General features: G+C 44.3%; 1 protein-coding gene across 3 annotated transcripts in view; it reads left to right on the forward strand.

Annotated features, from left to right (window-relative positions):
• Positions 1-23,457, forward strand: part of CSTPP1 (centriolar satellite-associated tubulin polyglutamylase complex regulator 1) — a 131,524-nt gene that overhangs the window by 11,134 nt on the left and 96,933 nt on the right. For all 3 annotated transcript variants that reach the window (XM_090033093.1, XM_090033094.1, XM_090033095.1), the window contains exon 2: positions 12,604-12,706. In XM_090033093.1, the coding sequence (XP_089889219.1) occupies positions 12,604-12,706 (103 nt within the window). The remainder of the gene's footprint in view (positions 1-12,603; positions 12,707-23,457) is intronic.

The raw sequence follows: 23,457 nt of genomic DNA on the forward strand, positions 1-23,457 counted from the left end.
CCCTTTTTCTTCAGTAGAATGAACAGTATGACTCTCAGTAGAATGAACGATACCCCCTGGGTCAGTGGGTCCAAGTAATTGCTGTCTAAGGAAGGAGCTGCCAGTTGGACAGCCTTAATTCAGGGAACACCATCAGATTAGTGCAGTTAACTTGTACATAGATTCATAGATTCATAGATTCATAGATGCTAGGGTCGGAAGGGACCTCAATAGATCATCGAGTCCGACCCCCTGCATAAGCAGGAAAGAGTGCTGGGCCTACATTACCCCAGCTAGATACACATCCAACCTTCTCTTGAATACCCCCAGGGTAGGGGAGAGCACCACCTCCCTTGGGAGCCTGTTCCAGACCTTGGCCACTCGAACTGTGAAGAAGTTCCTCCTAATATCCAATCTAAATCTGCTCTCCTCTAGCTTGTGGCCATTATTTCTTGTAACCCCCGGGGGCGCCTTGGTGAATAAATACTCACCAATTCCCTTCTGTGCCCCCCTGACGAACTTATAGGCAGCCACCAGGTCGCCTCTCAACCTTCTCTTGCGGAGGCTGAAAAGGTCCAGTTTCTCTAATCTCTCCTCGTAGGGCTTGGCCTGCAGGCCCTTAACCATACGAGTGGCCCTTCTCTGGACCCTCTCCAGGTTATCCGCATCCTTCTTGAAGTGCGGCGCCCAGAATTGCACGCAGTACTCCAGCTGCGGTCTGACCAGCGCCCGATAGAGGGGAAGTATCACCTCCTTGGACCTATTTGTCATGCATCTGCTGATGCACGATAAAGTGCCATTGGCTTTTCTGATGGTTTCGTCACACTGCCATATCAGACAGATATTGCCCTTGTGCACCATAAACATTTTTATGTCAGCACAAGTTGTGAGCGAACAGATATCTGAGCCTCTATCCTGCTCCAAGTGCCAAAAATATTGCCACCACCAAAGGTAGTCACACTTTGTGATACCTTAAATAGGAGGATGCTTTCTTGCTTATTGTGCGCAATGGGAATTTCCCTGAGCAGGGCTCCTTTGGGGCTTGTATCAGGTGGTCGTGACCCAACCCGGGGCATGTCTCTGCAAGCAGGAGAACCTGTATGGGGGTTCCCCTGCCTGCAGATGTGCGCTGTGGGAATATCCTCCAGAAGATTCCAGTGGCACATGTGGCTTTGCCACCGGACCCTGACTCATGCTCTTCTTGCAGATGCTGACTTGGGGCATGATACCTGGGGTCACTGTCCCACAAGATCCAACTGCTGAAGCTCCAGGAGCAGCAGGGACCCAACTCTTCAGGACAATGACTCTGGGTCTACATCTGTCTGTAGATGCCAGTGAGGTGGATAAGCTGTGCCGGAACATATCCCAGTACAGCTGATCCCATTTCAAAGAAGACTTCTATTTATAGCCTATGAAAAAATACTTACCAGTACATTTTATTATTACTTGTAACACCTCAAGTTATTTTGAAAGAAGTTAAAGGGTTGGGGGGAAGATCTCAATTTTCTCTCCATTTATTTACTTCACTACTTATTTGAGTTCATTTTCTGTAGATTTAGTTGTACTGTTTCCTCTGTATGATTAATTGTTTTTCCTTTTGTTAGTACTAATATTTTTAATGCAGTGAAATGGAAGAAAAAATGTTACTGTGAAAATACAGATGACTGGATTTCATTTTGAATATGCCCTTTTTAAAAACAGTCATACCACCTTGAGTTAGGTCAGGTAGGCTTGGCAATTCATTCTTATAGATTCATAGATTCATAGATGCTAGGGTCGGAAGGGACCTCAATAGATCATCGAGTCCGACCCCCTGCATAAGCAGGAAAGAGTGCTGGGCCTACATTACCCCAGCTAGATACACATCTAGCCTTCGCTTGAAGACCCCCAGGGTAGGGGAGAGCACCACCTCCCTTGGGAGCCTGTTCCAGACCTTGGCCACTTGAACTGTGAAGAAGTTCCTCCTAATATCCAATCTAAATCTGCTCTCTTCTAGCTTGTGGCCATTATTTCTTGTAACCCCCGGGGGGGCCTTGGTGAATAAATACTCACCAATTCCCTTCTGTGCCCCCCTGATGAACTTATAGGCAGCCACCAGGTCGCCTCTCAACCTTCTCTTGCGGAGGCTGAAAAGGTCCAGTTTCTCTAGTCTCTCCTCGTAGGGCTTGGCCTGCAGGCCCTTTACCATACGAGTGGCCCTTCTCTGGACCCTCTCCAGATTATCCGCATCCTTCATGAAGTGCGGCGCCCAGAATTGCACGCAGTACTCCAGCTGCGGTCTGACCAGCGCCCTATAGAGGGGAAGTATCACCTCCTTGGACCTATTTGTCATGCATCTGCTGATGCACGATAAAGTGCCATTGGCTTTTCTGATGGTTTCGTCACACTGCCGACTCATGTTCATCTTGGAGTCCACTAGGACTCCAAGATCCCTTTCCACTTCCGTGCCACCCAGCAGGTCATTTCCTAGGCTGTAGGTGTGCTGGACATTTTTCCTCCCTAGATGCAGCACTTTGCATTTCTCCTTGTTGAACTGCATTCTGTTGTTTTCTGCCCACTTGTCTAACCTGTCCAGGTCTGCTTGCAGCTGCTCCCTGCCCTCCGGCGTGTCCACTTCGCCCCATAGCTTAGTGTCATCTGCAAACTTGGACAGAGTACATTTCACCCCCTCATCCAAGTCGCTGATGAAGACATTAAAGAGTATCGGTCCAAGGACCAAGCCCTGCGGGACCCCACTGCCCACACCCCTCCAGGTCGAAACCGACCCATCCACCATGACTCTCTGGGTGCGACCCTCCAGCCAATTCTCCACCCACCGGACTGTGCAGTCATCCAAGTCACAGCCCCTTAACTTGTTCACCAGTATGGGGTGGGATACCGTATCAAAGGCCTTCCTGAAGTCCAAGTATACGACATCCACCCCTCCTCCTGCGTCGAGGCGTTTTGTAACCTGGTCATAAAAAGAGACTAGACTGGTCAGGCACGATCTGCCTGCCACGAACCCATGCTGGTTTCCCCTCAGCATAACTTGCCCTGCCGGGCTCTCACAAATGTGAGCCTTGATAATTTTTTCAAAGACTTTGCCAAGGATGGAGGTGAGACTAACTGGCCTATAGTTGCCCGGGTCCTCCTTCCTCCCCTTCTTGAAAATGGGAACCACATTGGCCCTTTTCCAGTCCTCCGGGACTTGACCCGTGCGCCACGAGCGTTCAAATATTCCCGCCAGTGGCTCTGCAATGATGTCGGCCAGTGCCTTCAGTACCCTCGGATGGAGCTCATCCGGGCCTGCCGACTTAAAGGCATCCAGTTCCTCCAAGTGACCCTGCACCACCTCAGGGTCCACGCATGGAAGTCCGGTGCCTTGCTGCTGCCTCCCTACACTCCCAGTGAGAGACTTGTCATGCCTCTCACTTAGGAACACTGAGGCGAAGAACTCGTTGAGGAGTTCAGCCTTGTCCCCTCTGTCCGTCACCAATTGTTTCTGCCCATTTAGCAGGGGTCCTATTCCTCCCTGGGCCTTCCTTTTACTCCCTATATATCTAAAAAACAATTTCTTATTGTCTTTTACTTGGGTTGCCATCCTCAGCTCCATGGTAGCTTTGGCCTGTCTAACTGCCTCCCTACAAGCACGAGCAGAAGAGGTATATTCCTCTTTGGTGATCTCTCCCTGTTTCCACTTTTTATGTGCTCCCCTTTTGGCCCTTAGTCTGCCCTGGATTTCTCTGGTCAGCCAGGGAAGCCTCCTGGCCCCTTTCCCTCTTTTACCTTGCATGGGGATCGTCTCGCTTTGTGCTCGAAGGATAGTTTCCTTAAGGCACAGCCACCCTTCTTGGGCTCCCATCATTTCAAAACTACTACTCTGTAGTGCGTCCTTCACTAATCACCTGAGTTCACTGAAATCAGCTTTCCTAAAGTCCAGCACATTCACCCTACTAGTTACCTTACCCACTCGACGCCTTATGTTGAATTGTATTTTTAGGTGATCACTGTCCCCCAGATGGCTACCGATCTGTAGGTCCCCTACTATGTCATCCCCCGTTGCCAATACCAGATCCAGTAAGGCATTCCCCCTAGTGGGACCATGTACCTCCTGCGTCAGGTGGAGGTCCTGTACACAGGTTAGAAACCTGCGTGAGCAGTGGGACTTTGCTGTCTGTGTCTCCCAACAGATGTCCGGGTAGTTTAGGTCCCCCATGACCACCGCCTCTTTAGCTTTTATGGTCTCCGAGAGTTGCCTCAGGAGCCCCAAATCTATTTCTTCCCCTTGATGTAGATTTATATAATATGGGGTACTAATGAGAGAGTTCTACTACAGTACATTGATCCATGGTCTTAACTGGTGCTTTTAGTATAATTGGTGACTGGTTATGATACCCAGTTTCTCATTTTTTGCACATTCAATGTACAACGTAGGCAGGTTCTTCATAAGTTCTAAACCACAGTCTCTACTGCCAGCCCTTTGCAGTTCTTGTTCTTCAAAGCAAAAACAGTCAGTCTTGTCAAACCATGCAGTAATTTTTGTGTTGTTAACAGACATGTTTCCTGTGTCAAGTTTGAGAGGATCAACTTCCTGTGAAGTATAACTGATCCCAGGGGTTAATTTACCCATTGGGGCTCAACAGTAGGTATAGTAATATTTATCTTGATCTCCCTCTTTGCTTTTTTTCGTGGCGGATAGTAGGTGGGTGGCCTTCAGTGAATAACTTTTCAAGGGCCTGGGCCACCATTGGTACTTCGACATTACAAGGCTGTAGTGGCAATGAAGGCTCGCCACTGCCAGCAGCCGTCTTACAAGCGCTTAGAAGGTGGTCTGCTGAGAAGCATTGGACTCTATACCAAGAGGACACTGAGGTCAGCCTGTGTGGAGTCTGGCATAGATTATGGTGTGCTCTGTGATCATGGTGCTGGCTTAGTGTAGAAGTGCTTGTTTTCAGTAGTGTTTAAGATTAAAAAATGTTTTGTTGCCTGATTTAGATTGTTTTTTGTCCCAAGTGGTTTTGAAGTCCTGAGTATTAAAAATACTTTGCTGTTGGATTGGTAACCACTCAACACATGTCACGGAGCAGCAGTACATACTTTGCATTGTAATGTTATCTGTGGTATGACCTGCTGAGCTGACACTGTCATACTGTGGGAGCTCTGTTCCTCAATAAAAATAGTAAATGCTATTGATGTTAACAGAAAATTACACTGTTCAGTCTTTTAGCTGTCACCAAACTATAGGTCATCCTTTGGTTTGACTTTTTTGTCATGTCTATCTGCTCAAACTGCTCCTTAATGATGGCTGAAGTGATTTGAGAGAGAGGTTAATCAGAAGTTAGGCAGAAGATGGGGTAGGGATGCATTTTATAGACTAAATCAGTGATGCAGAAGCTTTTGTAAGTCTGAGCTCACTTCATCAGATGCTTCATCACAGTGTCTGATAAAGTGAACTTGGGCTTGCAAAAGTGTATGCATCACTGATTTAGTTAGTTTGTAAAGTGCATCTCTACCCTGCTTTCTGCATGATCTAAAACGAATTCTTGAAAGAGTTTTAAAACTACCACTGCAGAAATAGTTCTGTCCAAGCATTCTGTATTTCCAGGGTTTTGTTCTATGTTGAGAAGTGGTGTTTATATGAACGCATGATCTTTTTTCCTTAGTTTGCATGCTTTCATTGCTCAGTGGTTCTACTATCTAACAGTGTAATAGAGCTGTTGTTTTATACTTAAAGTTTGTCCAAAATTGTGGTTTATCAAAGTATTCCTTCCTATCTAAATAAACCCTATCAGTCTCTTTTTTGACTATTCATCCTTTTCCACTTAAACTAAGTACCACCAAAATAAGGTGCGGTTAATTCTATTATCCAGCTCCTGATACATTCACTGAGTTCCTGTTTCCAATTATCTGATTCATTGCTTTACATTTTTGTACAGGTTTCCATCGCCAACCACAGTTTCGAATCTCCACATTTAATTTTCTATATACCATTTGGGCTACCACGGTATATAGTCTTGAGTAACCACCATTTTCCATGGCCATGCATCAGCCCGCCATCTGCCATTTTCCCCATAAGCCATTTGTCTTGCCAACCATGGGAACTTTCAGGAACTTAACCCCAGTGGTTGATGAGGGAAACCTGTATTTTCAACTCGTCTGCTAATGAGGTAAAAATGAGCAAAGATGAGTTTTATGTGGGAGGTCATAATGTTGGCTGTGGGTAGTTCCAAGTTTAGTTAGTCCAGGGTTTGAAGATAAGGATTTGACTGATAAAAGGAGAAGCAGACCAGGGAGTTCTTGGCACCCTACATTGGTAAGTAAATGGACTTCTGTATTTTGAGCTATCCTTTACCTATTTATTCCCACCACGCTCTTTCCCTTCCTTCCACAGCTTTTCAAAGGCACTGCAATCCTGACATTCAGCATCCATTGATATTTTAGGTGGTTCACTAGCACATCTCAGTTCTGACATGCAACATTCCCTGATAGGAAATGCATTGGTATCCTGATTTCAATTTTCCTTCTTTAATTTCCATTTAAACCCACTGCAGGAAGTTAACATAGTATTAAGATTGCATGCTTAGCATGTGAATTTCCAGAATTTTTTTTAAATGCACTTAAGGGTTACATTGACCATGTAGTCTGGGATAGATACTTTAACTCAATGTTTAAAATAATACTTAAATGACCTTGATTCCACTATACCCTGAGCATCTTTTATACAGAATACATTGTGTGTGCAGTGTGGCCTCATGAAAGTGATGGGGATTCTTTTGAATTTCTGACATTCATTTAAGCTCTCAGTTGTGCTGTTTCACAAATATGTTTTTTGGTATTTCTTATCCTTTTATTTCAAATATGAAAATTCATTTTGAAATATTGGTAACACTCTCCACAAAACTTGCTATCATTGGCTTCTACCAAAAACCCATCAAAATTAGACCTCTGAGTGTTTTTGAGAGAGATTTGTATATTTTGTCCAAGCAGACCAAGGTGACCAGGTGCAGTTATGGCTAAATAGATCTAGCTCAGTTTGTTGCACAATGTATAATGGAGAACAAATCATTATAGGTTAAAATCTACAGCATAGTGGAGATCAGAACTAACACCTTTTATAATGTTTCAGATTAAGTTTTGCCTTGTATCTGAATGCCTAGCTGAACTGTGTCTGTAATTTGGTTTTGATATGCTCGAGTTCAGCAGCCTTTGTTAACTGTCACTGGGTGCATCTACATCTGCCATTATGGCAGCATGATACACTCCAGCACAGTTTGCACCAGAGTCAACTGATTCTGAGTGCAGCGTCTGCATGTGTGCCCAGGACTGCAGCAGTTTGAGCTGGAGTGGAGCAGCCCTGGGTTGTCAGGGAGCCTGGGGGTTTAGCCCTGGGCTCTGACTGATGACAGAGGGGCTGGCTGAGGCACAAAGGTGCTAAAGTGCGGGACTAGGCTGCAAACGGCCCCTGCACTTAGCACCCTCATGCCCCAGCCAGCTCCTGTCACCATCTACATATGTTTTTCAGTGCATGTAATTACTCTGCCATAGGATAGTACTGTCCCCAAGAATACTATCCTAGGGCAGAGTTAATTAATTTTCTCTTCCCTAATACTGGCATAAATGTAGATGGTGATGTTTTACTGTTGAGCTATTTAGTCAATCCTTGCAGCAAAGCACATTTGTAGGTGCACCCACTTTGTTGCTAGCCAAAGGATATTAAATGCTAAGGTTTGCTGTTGGGCCCTGCAACATACATAAGGATTAAATATCTGATACCACTGGTGCCAGTTCACATTTGGTATATAAAAACATTTCTCTTCAAAGGAAGCAGAAAGGTGTAAAGTGCTCTAGTTCTTGAGTCTGGGAGAGCAGTATTACACATGTGCAGACTGTGTGACACTTTCACATTAATACACAGTTGTTAATGGTTTCAGTAAGAGTCTTTGGGAAAAGCTGTCAGCCTTACATCTAGACTTTGGCTGTTTCACACTTGGATCCAGAAGACCCTAGTATTAAATTGCCTTATCCATCATATTTTCTTTTTCTACCAAAGCTTCTCAGCAGCATAGCAACCTAACAGTGCACAGCAACAGCTGGCACAAGTCATGGACACTGGAAGCTACTTTTGGCTGACTAGGATCTTAGGAAGGGATTGAACAGGTTCTCGTTATACTAACCATCAAATCTGGGGAATCTGAGTTGCACAGCTCTGACTTGAGTACAGGTACTTTGGAATATGTCTGGGAATGATATCCTGCCATAACTTCCCTCTCCCGGATGCTCTTTGTTGATCCTTGCCAAAGTGGTGCATTTCTAGTTTAATATTAGGCCTTAATTTACTTTTTCTTTGTTAAGAGGGCTCTTAAGTTCAGTTAGCAGAACACACAAGAAGGTAGATTCCCAAAAAGAGTGGGTTTGCAGCCATTCCAGACACTGTCCCGAGTAAAGAAATGTAGGTTCTAAATAACAAACACAATGAGAATCCAGAGCACGTATGATGGAAAATCTTGAAAGAGGAAGGATGAGAGCCCTCTATACACACAATGACTGGTATAACCAGAAAACTCTCTTCCTGGTTGTCCAGGATCAGACATATGATGTAACATAGTTTGGTTTCAGGGAGGAATTTAGGGAATGGCTCACATTGCCCAGCACTGTCATCTGGGAGCCCCATCTGACTGTGCTTGGCTGGAAGGAAGGTTGCTGAGAGCGATGAAGGGAAAAATAGGGACAGTTCTTCACAGAATTGCAGTTGTAGGGGGCTCCCAAGAGTTTTTTTCCCCCCAAACGGCTTGTGTGAGTCCTTGTAACAGAGAGCTGTAACCAGCTAGTATATCTTTGTTCACCAGAGCGCCCCAAGGGATGACTAGGTTGAACGGTCACAAACTCCTGCAAGACCGTTTCAGGCTGGACATAAGGAAGAATTTCTTTACTGTCCGAGCCCCCAAGGTCTGGAACAGTCTGCCAGCAGAGGTGGTTCAAGCACCTACATTGAACACCTTCAAGAGTAAATTGGATGCTTATCTTGCTGGGATCCTATGACCCCAGCTGACTTCCTGCCCTTTGGGCTGGACTCGATGATCTCCCGAGGTCCCTTCCAGCCCTGATGTCTATGAAATCTATGAAATCTTTTGTAGAAAAGCTGCTTGGTGTTAGAATTCTAGCAGGAAGAAAAGGAGGGCAGTGTCTTGGTAGCAAGTTAGCTTAGTCTTGTCTTGACTGAGCATTGAAACAAGGAATCTGTTGTCAACTTGTTGCCTGATTGGTTAAATTATTTTTCCTCTTTGCTTCTGTGTGCTGTGGTGTCCTGTCCCCCGACCCCAATCTCTCTAGAAGGAGGATAATGCAAAGTCCCTGCCACAACAATTGTTATGTAATCTGTTCTGTGCTTCAACATTGTTCTTAAGGTAAAATAAGTAAAATATGTCCAGCTCTAGCAGGTTGGTTGGCAGAAGCTTGCAGCAACCTGCACACTCCCAGATGCAGGAGACTTCAGGTTGGCAGGGACTACAGTCCAGCTGAAGGCAGTAGGCACTGATTGTAGGCGGACTAGGAGAAGTGGACTGCTGCAGAGGATAATTAACTGGCCCACAGGAAGCTAAAAGGCTCCTGGGAAAAGGAGAACAGAGTGACACAGAGAGGGAGAGAGGTGTTAAACTAGCCGCAGGGGAAGAACCATGTCAGGGTACTCTCACTGGGTCCAGCAAAAAACCCATGGGCTGCAAGGCAGGGAGCAGAATCACCAAGACCAGGAGAAGGGAACTAGTGAAAGAAAGAAAGGAGACTTCACTGAGGACACAGCATGAAGCCAGGACCTCAGTGTCAGGGTTGGGGAAGAGATCCCAGGACTGAGTCCCATCACCCTCACCCTCTTTATGAATTGTGTTTAGGGACCATTTGAGATGGTAATAACTCCAAACCCACTAACCAGCCTGTAGAGAGAACCTCAAAGAGAAAGTCAAACATGAGCAGAGAGTATACCAATGCAGAGCTGCCTACTTGAGGTTTCAAAGAAGCTGAAAAAGCCCCAGGAGATGTGAGCTCACTGGCTCCCTTGCACATATTCCTATGAACTCTGCAATCTTATGTTTATAGGAACTCCTCATTACCCAAACTGGGTAGTTCAACATTTTTACCTGGGAATTCACGTTTTTGCTACTTCCGGGCATCTGGCATTTTGTTTTGTGTCCATGCTGCAGACCTACCTGCAAATTGCATCTTGCTCTTCAGCTTCCCCCCACAAGAGGGAGTGAATTAGACTATGGTGCCTGCAGTTTCTCTTGTTCAATGAAACTGAGGAGCTTGAGCTGAAGTCTGGTTTTCAGCCATAAAGTGGTGGGAACTAGGAGCATAGGCTGCTGAGTTGGGCTACCCAGAGGGTAATACAATGACTGAGGACCCACAGAGATGAATTTCTCAATCAGGTAAGAAGTTCCAAAACCTTAGTCCTCCTACCCACTTTTTTGGTATACGTGGGGGAATGTTCTGTGGTGGAATGTTTGGACAGCATCTTGCATGCCACACCATTAGGAAACTGTAGTAAAAATGTCTTCTTCAAAAAGATGATATTATATAAGCGACTTTTCAAATGTGATCTGCATGTAGCTGTGCACTTGTTTGTAGAATAGCTTGAAATAACTTTGATTCAGAACTTAGGGGTTGCTGCCGCAGCTTTTGGGAGTGTTGCTATTATAGAAGTGGGTCCCATGGAATACAGTGAGCCTAACTATACTTACCTGTCTCATGAGGTTTTGGGAAGAGGTCAAGTGTAATAAAATGTTTGTTGTTTGGAGATCTGGGCCATGTTGTAATGGAGAAACATCTTATTCCCAGCAAGGCTGTTGATTACAGTTGGGCAAAGTTTTTTGTGATATAGGAAGAGAAGAGGATTTTTTGCTAGTGTGTGCTTTGGCTTGGTTGTTGCATAGGAGGTTGGCTTCTGGTCCTGCATGGGATGCATAATGAAAAGAAAGGGAGCATGGGATAAAAAAGTCTCTTACTCAGTTGCTGTTGTCTTAAGAGTATGACTGGGCTGTACGACTCATTCCTCCCTCAGGGGACACAGGTGTGCAGAACTGTTTTTTTCCTTTAATCACTCACATCAATTAAACATATTCCTTTGCGTTAAAATAATTAAATAAAGCTACACCCTGTATCTTTTATTGCCAGATAATATCTTTGAACCTTTGGCTCACCATTTTGCTTTCTGCTGCAAGGTATTTTCCAGGGTGTGCTTAACTTGTTTTGCCATCGTTTCTCTCTGGGCAGAAAAATCTGCTGATGGCTATCACTGCTTGTGTGAACTTTCAACCACTGTACCCAGTGGGGATAATTTTCTCCAGGCCTCTCCTGAAGTCCAGTTGCCCCACACCAAGATGAAAGGGGTTTCCATGCCGTGTACCAACTATGGGTGGAGTAGATTTGAGGCTTGTCCAGCTGTTAATTGCACATAACACTGTTGAACACCGAGGTGGATCTGAGCCTGGTTAGCTTGCTGGTGAGGCCAGGGTATGATGCTGTTGAGACTGAAGCAAGCTGGCAAGGAGCTTTGCCTTCCCTGCCCTGAAGGTATTTTCCTGTTCTTTTTCAGGACACGATGTTACTTGCAATGGTGCTGTAACAGTTGTGTTTTGCGTGTGTGTTGGGAACAAGGCTTGTGCAGGGTTGGGAAGGATTCTTCTGGGTCCGTTGTGGCTTGTTTTCTCATCATTGAACTCTTGGATTTGGAAACTCTCTGTTGGTTGCTAGTGAGATCATCAGCCAAGGCTGATCTTTGCTGCTCTGAGTCAGTTCTTAGCCATCCTAGGAGCTCACAGGCAGATCTGTCATTTCCCCTCTGGTATTTGCTTCAGTTGTGCTGCCTGTGCCCTCTGTGGAAAGAGTGAGATGGTTAACATATTGTTGCCGTATTGCTGTTCCTGCTCAAACTTGTATTACAGATGGATAGCATTTTTGGTGAGGTAATGACTGACCAAATTCCTAGGGCCTCTTTGTGTCCTGCTTTGCTGAGCATTTGGGTTTAACTTGCCCAGTAGTAGAGATGTCTTAGCCAATTTGCAACCAACCAATGTGAGAACATCTTGTTGGTGCTTTCAGGGAGATAAAATGCTTTGATTTGTATCTTTGAGGGGGAAAAAAATCTATATCCATTATCATTTAAAGCAGTGTACACATACCTTGGGTAGGTGGAGGAGGAGGAAACTTTGCAAAGCCCTGTAGTATCTCTACTAACCAAGAACCTATCAATATGGCACTGAGGATCTGCAGGGAAGGCTGTTACAGCACAGAATAGAGACAAGAAATACATGGCTCAGTCCTAAACAGCCCTATTGACTATTTCACTATACATAGTTTTAAGGCAGACAGTTCTGCAGCCTTCCTTTGCGTCCTTCTCAAAATCTAGAGAGGAAAAAGAAGAGTCACCAATCCATAAGTGATTAACTCTGTTCGGCCAAGGGAAGGAAGCAGGATTTAGGTCAGACATTTCACCACCCATATTTGGCAAAATGAAAACCTCTGCTTTTCTTCTCTATGGGAAGCAAATGTTGACTGGCTAGTGCAAAGATATACATGAATAGCTTGGTCTGGCTCTGGGCTTTGCAAGGCCCCTTGTATTCTAATTTCTGTCTTATTCTCTTTTGTTTGCAGCTCAGAGACATGTCCTCACGTACATGGAGGATGCAGTGAGCCAGCTACTAGAGAACAGAGAAGATATTAGTCAGTATGGCATTGCCAGATTCTTCACTGAATAGTAAGTACATCAGAATGCTGCCAATAGGGCCAGCCCAGAGGAGGCTCTTGGAACAAACAGAGTACAAGGGGGAATGAAACTGGAAACATGCTGATTATTTTGGATTTCAGTAGGTGAGCCAAGGGCTGCCTAAGCACATTTCAGAGATGAAGACATTTATGCAGTTCAGGTCCTTGTTACAAGAACTTGCATGGGGTAAACAATAGGGACAACAGCACAATCAAAAAATATCTATAGGACTAAATCCTGCTTATTTTATTCTTTAATGGTCAAATTCAAACTTGATTTAAAAGTGGGTCAGTGCCTACTGGCTCCACCCTCAGTTGTGTGCTAGCTTTGTTTTAAAAGTGAATTTGGCCCTGAGGAGGTGCCGGCATCTATCTGCATGCCTGTTACTATATCCTTACATATCATCTGCTCTGACATCTCCTTTTTCTCTAGAATCTGTGTAAATTTCTCTTTTAAACAATATGTGATCCTCCCTTTTCCCCTTACCTCCGCTACTGATACAAATAGTGCTAATGGCTGAAAAGATACGAGGGAAAATACGTGGTGATACTGACTTAACCCAGCCACTGCACAGTTTGAGACTTCAGCTCACTGATGCATAACATTTAAAAACCTTCCAGGTGTTCAAGTTGAATTTCTTTCTTGATACTGAGAATGTGCATCAAGCAATTGAACCAAGCATATGTTTTGTCACCTTTTTTAAAGCCTATCTGACAGTCTCTGCTTGCTTGCTTTTTCATGTTAACTTTTTCCTGGGTCACGTCAAAGCAGACAGCTTCATGCTCCATTCCCTGGATTATAGTGTTGGAGGAGGAGCTTGACACAATGGAGTAGGCTCCATCCCAAAGGAATGTGTTTTTTCACTTAAGTTCATTTGGAGACTGGACAAGCACCTGGTTTGCTAAGCTGAGTGACAGCTGACTGAACTGCCTATTGTAACTTCTTATTCCCAAATAGCCACGGGGATCTCATGAAAATTTCTAGGCATGCATACAGCCTGTCCACAATTTTCATGGGACAGAATCAGTTAAGCTCTTTCCTTTTGCACAGTAAAAGCAGGAGCAGCACTCAGCTGATGTTCTGAAAGTAAACTGGCTTGGGAGAAGGAAGACTGTATTTTGATAATTTTTAGAGTGGCTGTTAATGAGCAGCTAGGCTCCTTCCAGTGGTGCCAAACAGGCAAGATGTTATATGGCCTTCTGGCCTGTCTGGCTGTGGATGGACCTGCATTTGTAGTGCAGCATCACTTTGAAGTGCTACAGAGATGTAGCATTGTGAGGCATGAACCAATGTACAGCACCTGGTGGCTGGTGCACTATAAAGTTGCTGTGAAGGCATTCAGTGGCATGCTCTTCAGCTCTGCAGGACTGCTTACCCCTCTTTTCCACCTTCAGGCTAGGGGAGGGGGGAGTAGAGCGGTGTGAGATGCTGGGGGAGCAAGAGATCCCCCTGTAACACTACAGTGCACTGGATACACATGATGTGGTGCCACAAAATATAGCGCTACAGAGAAGTTTCCATTTCATCCAGGAACATTTTTGTAGTCATCTAGGGGGTGCAGATGTGTTCAGAATGCTATAAATGTAAATCTATCCATTGCCTTTGTAAAGTAGCCCTTGTAAGTAGACTTGATGGGACAACTCTGGTTCCTTGTGACACCTCATCTCTCAGGTTCCCATTAGTGTCTTTGCTAATGTGCTTTCGTTTTATTCTCATACTCTGAATTATCCATGTTGGTGTTTAATGTTGGCCCAGCTGTTCTTTTTGTTTTGTATCTTCTTATAAAGTTCCTTTGTTTGCACTGAATGCTGTTTCCAGACCCCAGAGTCATCATATATGGCTCAGCATAGTGCAAATGGAGATCAACATTGTTCTGAGGAGGTCCCAGGAACCCAGCCTGGGAAGAGAAAGAGCTGGAGCCAGGCCAAAACTCTGCATTTCGTGAGCATTCAGTTTTCAAGTGTAACATTTATTCTATAGTAAGGTTGTTGTATAAACTGTCTTTTCAAAACTGTTCCCCAATGTTGTAAATGTGTGTGGCTTATTGTCATGCCTTCTGATGTTGACTGGTAGAAGTTTGGTGCTAGCTGAATTTTGATTGGTTATATAGCAGCTACAGAAAAACCTCCCTCTATAGGTCAAATTTAGTGTCAGTTTAGAAACCTGATTTTAAAAGCTAATTGATTTGGACAGTATCTGTTCTGATTCCATTAAAGCCTTGTGGAGCTGGTCACTCAGACTTGTACTAGTAGTTCCAATATTATACTGATGCCTGGCAATATTTGCCTTCACCTACTGTTGCTGAATTTCTCTCTTCAGAAGGAACCTGGGTTTCTGTAAACACACCATTGTCCAATTAATTCAGTTAAGGCCTCCATCTGATCCACCATCCTGTCTCTGACAAGACTGGATGCATCAGGTAAAAGATAGAAGGAACACAAAGTGGATTATATAGAATGACCAGCCCATGAGGAAGTTTCTTCCTAATCCTTATCATCTCCTAATCAAATTATCCTCTTAAGCATGAGGATTTATATCCCTTATAGTAAGGGTGATACCTTTGCATAACTACAGATGATCTTATTATCCTTATAAAGGTCCAGTTTTCTTTGGAACCTAGTAGACTTCCTGCATAATTGATACTTGGTAGTACTGAATGCCACAAATTATACATACAGTTACTTCTAATAAATTGATAATCTGTGATTACTGTGTACTTAAAGTGCCTCATCCAGCCACACTACACATAAAATGAATACAAACAAGAAATCCATTAAAGATCATCCCCTAAAAATTCAGTAAAACTACCTGCGGTAGACCTAAATGCAAGATTAAAGTGACAAAAAGATGTTGTTGGAGGTATAAATGTGGAATCAAAATAGCAAATGCTGAAGATATTCATGGAAAGGTTTTATCAAGGTTTTTTGATATTATAGAAGAGAAAATGAGTTGCCTAGAGAGAAGGACTCAGGCCTTTGGAAAATGTCCAAGGAGTTATGGTGGGATCCATGACAGGGGGCTAGTACCAGAGCCAATGAACCCTCAGAAACAAAGGAAAGCCAGGAGCTTTTGTTTGTGTCTTGAACCTCATCCTTCATCTTCTGAGAAACGATTATGTCTGGCCCTTGTTCCTCTGCCATATGGGGAACATGTTTGGGGCTTAAAAATCAGGCAAAATAATGAAACAGTTTGCAGGAAGCATTAGGAGCTTCAGCATTGTAGAGAACAAACTTTAATGGTGCTCAGTCTGTACTGATTCTAAAACAGAATACAAAATTGTGCCTTCTATGTGTTTTGTGATATTTTGGGGCATGGGTGACTGGTGTCTTCTGACTCTGGGAGTCCCCCTGCAGCCAATCGCTGACCCCAGAAGTGTTGCCGGCAAAACTGGCACTTCTCGGGGGGGCGGGGGGCCACCGGCCAGCCCTCTCCACTCCCTGGCCAGTAAGGGGCACTCTCAGAGGGATATGCGCCCTCCCATGCCATCCCTATGCATCCCCTATGTTTTGGAATTAAAGTCATAATCTAGATGAGTTAGATTAGTACATGATGGTGGTCATGAAGGAGAAGCTGCTCTGGAGAGCTTTTTTTTTTTGCTGGCAATAGCTCATGTAGTTCCTCTGTTGGGTGATGGTGGGTGTTTAATGGCCAGCTGAAAGTCTCTTATTTGCATACGGACAGCAAGCAGTACAAATCTGAGGCACTGGCCTTTCTGCTAGAAGACAGTTAGTTATGCGGTATTGTCAAAAACAAAACAAAACTACTCAACCCAAATTAGAATGTGTCTGGCAGTGGGAAGGGACATATTTTAATTGTCTGCCTCTTATCTGCAGACCTAACCTTGTCTTTGAATGTCAGTTAAACAAAGGATGTTGATATTTGTTTGTTTGTTATTTAACCTTAGAAACATCATCCCACTTTATGGGTAGCCCAAGAAGGCATGTTACTTACAACCTGATGATATAGCTGTGTGTCCTGAACATGCTGCAATGATGAAGGCCCAGGCCAGGATATTACAGGAGCATAATGAGAAAAAATGAAGGTGCAGCCTGTGCTACTGAAACATCTGGGAAAGGCTGTACTATGTCTGATTCACAGATGTCATGCCGAGCCTTCTAAACATCCTCATCAGCTTTCAACAGGCCCCCTCAATAAGCAAGTACTCAAAAGAAGAGAGAGTACCTCTGATCCCTACCCAGGAACCAGGCTATGTTTAGTGGTGAATATGAGGAAGCTCTGACATGTGCAGATGGCACTATTGTCCAGGCACCTCTCCAGAACAGATCTGGTTATCCCCCACTTTCAAATGTGTACCTTTGGGCCTTTTTAATCTTCTGATAATAAAAATGAGATGGTGTAAGAGTCCCTCTGCACCTACTCTTGAAACTACTCTTAGATTGTAATATTTTTTTTCATCCTGAGTCCTGTTGCCCAACTTCTCCTTTTCCCTTCCTGCTCCATTCCCACTTTGTGTAGGATGTTCTTGGTGTTGTCAAACAAATCTGCAACTGTTTTCCTTATAAGTAGTGAGCATAACATAGAATAGAAGTTATTGCAGCTCTTAGGTTGAAACAGACTGAGATCACATTTCCCTGAGGTCATGTTTCCACAACCCTCTTAAAAATGAGAGATGAAATCCAGAGGGGTTTATTGTTCATGTTCTGCAGAAGATGAAGTAATTATTGGGCATTGCTGCTGCTTTCTCTCTGGTAATTTTAAGTAGGACTTGTCATTGTCAGCGTCTCATGCCTAAGCCAGAATGCAGCAGACCGTAGCTAGTGTCCCTGTACCAAAGCATTAATAGGATAAGTAGTTCTGAGAGCTATGACACTCTGGATCTAAAATTATGAAATATAGGAGTTTATTCCTTTAAAGTGAGGAATAACCTACCAGAAAGATATGATATAGGAAAGTTACTCCTTCTGATCCCTGGGCTCATCTGGGAGCCACTCTCATTTTTATAGCACAGTTGGACAGCTCAAGAGTTTATATATATGTGATGAGCTCTGCCAAGCAAGTCTGCTTGCTTTTTAGGAGCTAAGTGTCCTGCGGCATAAAGAGAATTTGCCCTCCTCTCCCCAGTATTCTCCCAATGTAGCTTTCTCTATGTGAAAGGTTTGGCAAGAGCTCCCTTTGGAACTTGTTGGAACCACTTAAAGCAAGACAGTCAAACTCAGATATAGGTGCTCACTTTTCTCAGCTATTAGGCTTCTCTTTTATCATCCAGAGAGGGAGAGACTGAGCACAGTCATAAGACCAGCAGTATATCCAATATGTATGGTAAGAGATAATGAGAAATATGGTAATATTACTTCCTCTGCCCTTGAGTCTGTACATCTTTGTAGGAAGAGACTTGAGTTGGTGTGACAGAGTTATGTGCAATATAGGATTTCCTTGTAGAACAGGAGTTTCCAACCTTTTTTCAACATTCACTATATTTTATTGGAAGGGTACCCATGGGGCACTTCCCTTCTTCTTCAGCACTGAGTAATTCCCTTTTGTTCTTATTAGTCCCTTACCCATTCACATTAGCCTAAAAAACTTTGTGCCAGCTACAGCAACTGTCTACATGGATGTTGCAATACTGTATTTTAGTTGTTTTAGTACAGTGTAGTAACTGGAAGCCATATGACCAGCCAGTGCTATAAATACCACCAGCAAGTGCTCTGCAGGCCATGAGTAGTTTGGGAGTTATTTCTGTGGAGTAAGCAGCCTAACAGCACTATTGCCCACAGCAGAAGGTTGAGCTTCATCTTTCAGGAATACATTTGAAAGGTAGCTGTAGTCTTTGAGGATATTTTTTCCCTCCCCTTCTTCCACAGTTTCATTTGTCCCAGTTGCATGGACATCTGCTTTCAATCTTGGGAGTTCCTTGAGGCTCGTGCTCCAATGTGCTGCTGACTATTATGGGAATGGGGATTGTGCACCCTTCTGCCAATTTACTCCACAAGTCTTTTAGTTTTAAGAGTGCAGCTCTGTCTCTCTTGGGACCAGTTTTGATTTTATAGATCTGCTGAACCGCTACTGGTATTTATTCATTAGAAATCCCAGAAATCTCTCCCCTGCTTTTGAATCTCCATGAAATGCAGATTCTCTTTTCTGAAAGCCTCCATGTAATTACAGGTTAATGCTGCATTACTTCTTTCAGTCTGACTTCTGTGCTGACATGTCTTAAAGAGACACATTCCTCCTATACATTATTTATCACTTATTTCTTGATCTTTCCTGTAATGAAGGGAGCCAGGGCTCCCACTCTAATCATTGAGAAATAATGTGCATAGTATCTTCATTTGCATTATCAAATCTCTTAAAGTTGTATGCTTGTTTCATTTCTGCTGGATGGTTATGTTGTAGCAAACATTTATCCTCTTGATAAAAAGGATTCCTCTTGCCTTTTGCAGTTGCAATATTTTCTGGGGTGCCTACCTATGCTTGGAACTTTTCCCTCTATCATGCTGCCCAGTATATGTAGCACCTGCCTCATAACTCTGCAAAAAGTCCTGAAATATTAACCAACTGTGTTGTGCAGGAAGTTCTTATCTTTACTTTATATGTGACAAACTAATGTGAATTGGAAGAGCAGGAGAGAAAATTCTTTCCTTTGTTCTTCTCCTAGGACTCCTTGTTTTCCATTGTCTTGCATTTCTGCATAGCAGTTAGCCGGGAGTGCACCCCTATCCCAGCTCCCTTGCATTTATTTTTGGAGGTAGCCGTACTTCCAGTGGGCTCTGTAAACTGATATCTATGGTAAGACCAGATAGGCTTGTCTTTGGCCAGGCCCAGTTCAGAGTGCTTCTTCTGAAGGACACTGGTGTGCTCTTTGCTGACTGCTGGACAGACCCTTATCCAGTAATTGCTCCTACTACATGTTTCTGAATGTCTTTTTTAGATGTGAGGTATAGTTGATGTAGCCAGTCCACAGTTCCTGACAGAATGGAAGCACCCCAGCTCTGCACTACTGCTGCAGAACCATTTTACAGCTGACACCACTTGTTTTTTGAGGCTATTGAGCTAGTTCTAATAGCGGATATTGTATCTCAAAACTACTAGTGCCAAGTGCTTTGAGATCTTTGGGGGAGAAAGTGCTACCCTAGTGCAGAGTTATATTAAGACGTTACAGAGGAAGACCCACCCTAAGTCTGGCTCCAGATGGGTAGGGCCAGCTTATTCAGCCCAGCCCTTGGGGCAAGTGGGTACCATAGTGCTAGCTGCACCAGAAATATCCGAGGGAGAAGGAATAGGGTCGCAGGGGAAATTACATCAATTGTTGTGCTGTCCTTTCATCATCCTTTTGGCTTGTTACTCTGTCCAAATTCTTCTTCAAATGTTGTCCTGTTGACCTGTCACAAGTCTCTCTCTCTCTACCCATCTGCCACTTTCTCATGTATTGTTGTCCAGGTCCCTCTGGCTCTAACAGTCAGCCCACCTTTGATTGTTCATTTCTTCTCTGATAAATATTTCTGACTGTTTCTAGATCTAGATCACTAATTAACTAATGTTATCTGTAAGAGACCACCCCTCACCCAAACCCTTCTTATAGACCACTTTTAATGGAATGCCTAGGATATACTAGTCAGCCACTGAGGACCAGGTTGAGTGGCAGCTGGGAACAACTGACTTCATCCATTTACTTACAACAGGGAAAAAAAAAACTGTTCAGGCTGAGTCATCAGTTGATATATGTCTCACAAATCTAAGTTACCATATGATCTAATTTCTGTCACCCTTATGCTTTTCTTGTTCCCTACTGACTTGTTCTGCCCTGATACACTGTAAACCAGGGGTGGGCAAAGTCTGGCCCACAGGCCGGATTGGGCCTGCAGGAGACTCCATTTCCCAGCAGCCACTGCCTGTGTTGCTGTGGTCAGTTTCGATGGAGACCCCAGCAGCAGCAGGGCCATGACTGCAGGGGCCATGGTTTTCAAACTGGTTTATGAAACTTCTGTCCCAGATCCCTTCCTGGTTCAAATTAAATCATAGTCCCCTGGTATCCCAGGATGCTTTCCTGCTCTGGGCTGGGCTGTGCTATCTGCTCCAGCAGAGGAGGGTTGGGGGGGGGGCAGGGTCTGCTTCCCCAGACAAACCCTAACTGGGATCTGGGCCAGGAAGGGGTGTTAAACCCATTTCCCCCCTGCAGCCCAGTACAGAGCTGCCCTGCAACTTACTGCAACTATGGACTACAAATCCCAGAGGCATGAGGAAGTGATGAGCAAACCTGGAGAGTCCTGCTGAACTGGAAATCCTAGAGACCTCGGTGGCAGCCGGAAGAGGAAGCAAACACACAGCCCATGCTGGCTACATGCCAGAGAGGCATGCTCTAGCACCTCCCTGGCTTCTGGCCTGAGTCACTGCAGGCATATGGCAGCATTTCCTGAATCAAAAGTGAATGTGTGTCCATGAATGTGTGTCCAGTTGTTTTTTCAGTTTAATCGGCGCATCTTAGATTAACCTGTCAAGACTAAATTGATTTAGCCTCGGGCTTTTTGACTGTCTGTGCTTAGCCTTCAGGGCTTCCTGTGCATTTGAGAGAACCTCCCACAGTAGAGCATCAGTCTTGGAGAAGGCTTGATTGTTACAGTAGAAATATTGCGGGGGGGTTTAATTGATTTATTTTTTAAAATTACAATCATTAGAATTCTTTGGGGCTCTTTGACTGATCTGTGGGACTCTGAATAGGAGGCAGTGAAAACCACTACAGCTGAAGACACTAACTGATGTTGACATTAGAAACATTCTTTAAAATCTGGATCTGAATGATTTTTTCCAGGGGTTGAGACTCCCAGCTCTTTCCTGGATCTCTACATCTGGGTACCCCAAAGAAATGCTATCCTCATTCTCTCTTTCTCTTCTCTCTCGTTTCAGTGATTGCAAAAGCAGCATTCACTCAGCTTCTCAAACACCCCTAAGGTCCCTGCATCTCTTCTGCTCTAGTGAAGAAATGACAAGATGCTGCCAGGCTGCAGTGAGCCGTATGACAGATGTGAAGCTGCTTCTGTCTCTGACCTGGCTGTGAAAAGACTGTTTCAGTTAGAAATCTCAGTTGGGGTAATGTGCTGCTGATTCCTGACAGATTTGTTGATGTGTTAGCTGGGAAGCCTAACTCCCTAGGGATTCTGGGAAAGAGTGCTGACTGACTGGCAAGAGCCTGCTGCTCCTTACACTCCAGTTATCAGTGGAAAGAGGCTGAAAACTTTCACCCTGGGACAAGGAGCTTTGCTCTTGGCCACGGCTCTGGTGCCAGGGCACTTTCAAATCTGAGCTTGTTTGTTTCTTCAGAAGATAATAGAGAAGGAGTTGCAACTTTGTATTTGAGAGATTTTCCCAGAAAAATCAGTAGAAACAGTGCTACACTTGTAGTGAGACAGTTACATCAGGGCTAAAGCTTCTCTGAGGATACCAGTTTGTACAGTCTTACGTTAATGAGGCATGTGCAATAGACTTTCCCAGTCAAAAAGTCAGGGGAGGTTATTGTATCTTTGTCTTCCTTGCAAGTAGGACAACATATACTTAGTTACATCTAAACAGTTGCTTTCGCTTTACCCCATCTGCGCCTATTGTATTTGCTTTGAAAACATTTTGTTTGAATGAAATTTTGTATGATGTTCACAGAAGGTGTATTTATATAGCTAAATTTCAGTTTGTGTAAACACAAAAAAATCAAATACCTTTAAGTCAGTCTTAGGCAGAGGAATTGGATTGCAAACACTTTAAAACACACTGGCAACTGGGGCCACTTCTTCCCACCTGTTTGCAGATCTTACACCTGAACAAACATCTTGATGAATCCAAATATGTAACCATATGAAATTGAAAAAAAAAATCTTTAACTGGCAGTGTTAGACTGTAAAAGTGCTCACATGTAAATGTTAAGGCTAATTCTCTAAATCTTACTGTCTGTGGCCTCTCTCTTACTAACTTACCCGTATCTTCAAGGACAATGGCTGACCGTGACAGATGGCATAGCATTTTCCTCCCACGCCTCATTTTTTAAGTCTTCCTTGCTATAAACATGTTGCTTCCTTTCAGCTGCAACTGTCAATATAGTAACATCCTCTTCTGTCTCGGAATAAAAACAGGCCTGCCCTGTATAGATAAACCCATGTCTCCAAATATTGACTTGATCTGCATCATTCTATGAGCATACTCTGTTATGTACTTCCAAGGAGGCTTTCCACAACCTTGAATTATTATAGCCAGCTGTGACAGACATCTACCCCATGTACTCAGCACTACATCCCAGGTAGCCAGGCTGCAAGCAAAACAGCTGACACCATGCGGCTGGGGAACACACTCCTGGTTGGCTTGGAGATGGGAGACTGCATGCTCAAAATAGGCCTGGGAGCTGCGGCAGGGGTGGGATGCATCCGGGTGCTAGAAACGGAGCTGGACACCCTTCCCACTACTGGAAGAGGCCTGGCACCTCCCCAGATGGCTGGTGTGCCCAGGGGAGTAGCACACACATGCTTTGTAAGGGAGATGACCGGGGAAAACCCAGATGCACTCCTAATGGCTGATTGGAGGCTCACTATGCTCCCTGGGAATTTGAATGAAAGAGGGCTTCTTCACCTATGGAGGCCAGAAGACCAAAAGGGATGCCAGCCCGCCTGACTCAGCTGATGAGCAGCTCAGCACAGACATGAGCCTGCTCACCACCACAAACCAAGAATCACCTGAGAACCTGCAAGTCAGGTAGGGCTGTGAGAGGGGGGCCAGTGGGCCCTCTGGGCACCAAATAGGGGGGA

This window comes from Crocodylus siamensis, chromosome 2 (genome assembly GCF_052110815.1).
Source record: "Crocodylus siamensis isolate JL-2025a chromosome 2, ASM5211081v1, whole genome shotgun sequence".
Classification (NCBI taxonomy): domain Eukaryota; kingdom Metazoa; phylum Chordata; order Crocodylia; family Crocodylidae; genus Crocodylus; species Crocodylus siamensis.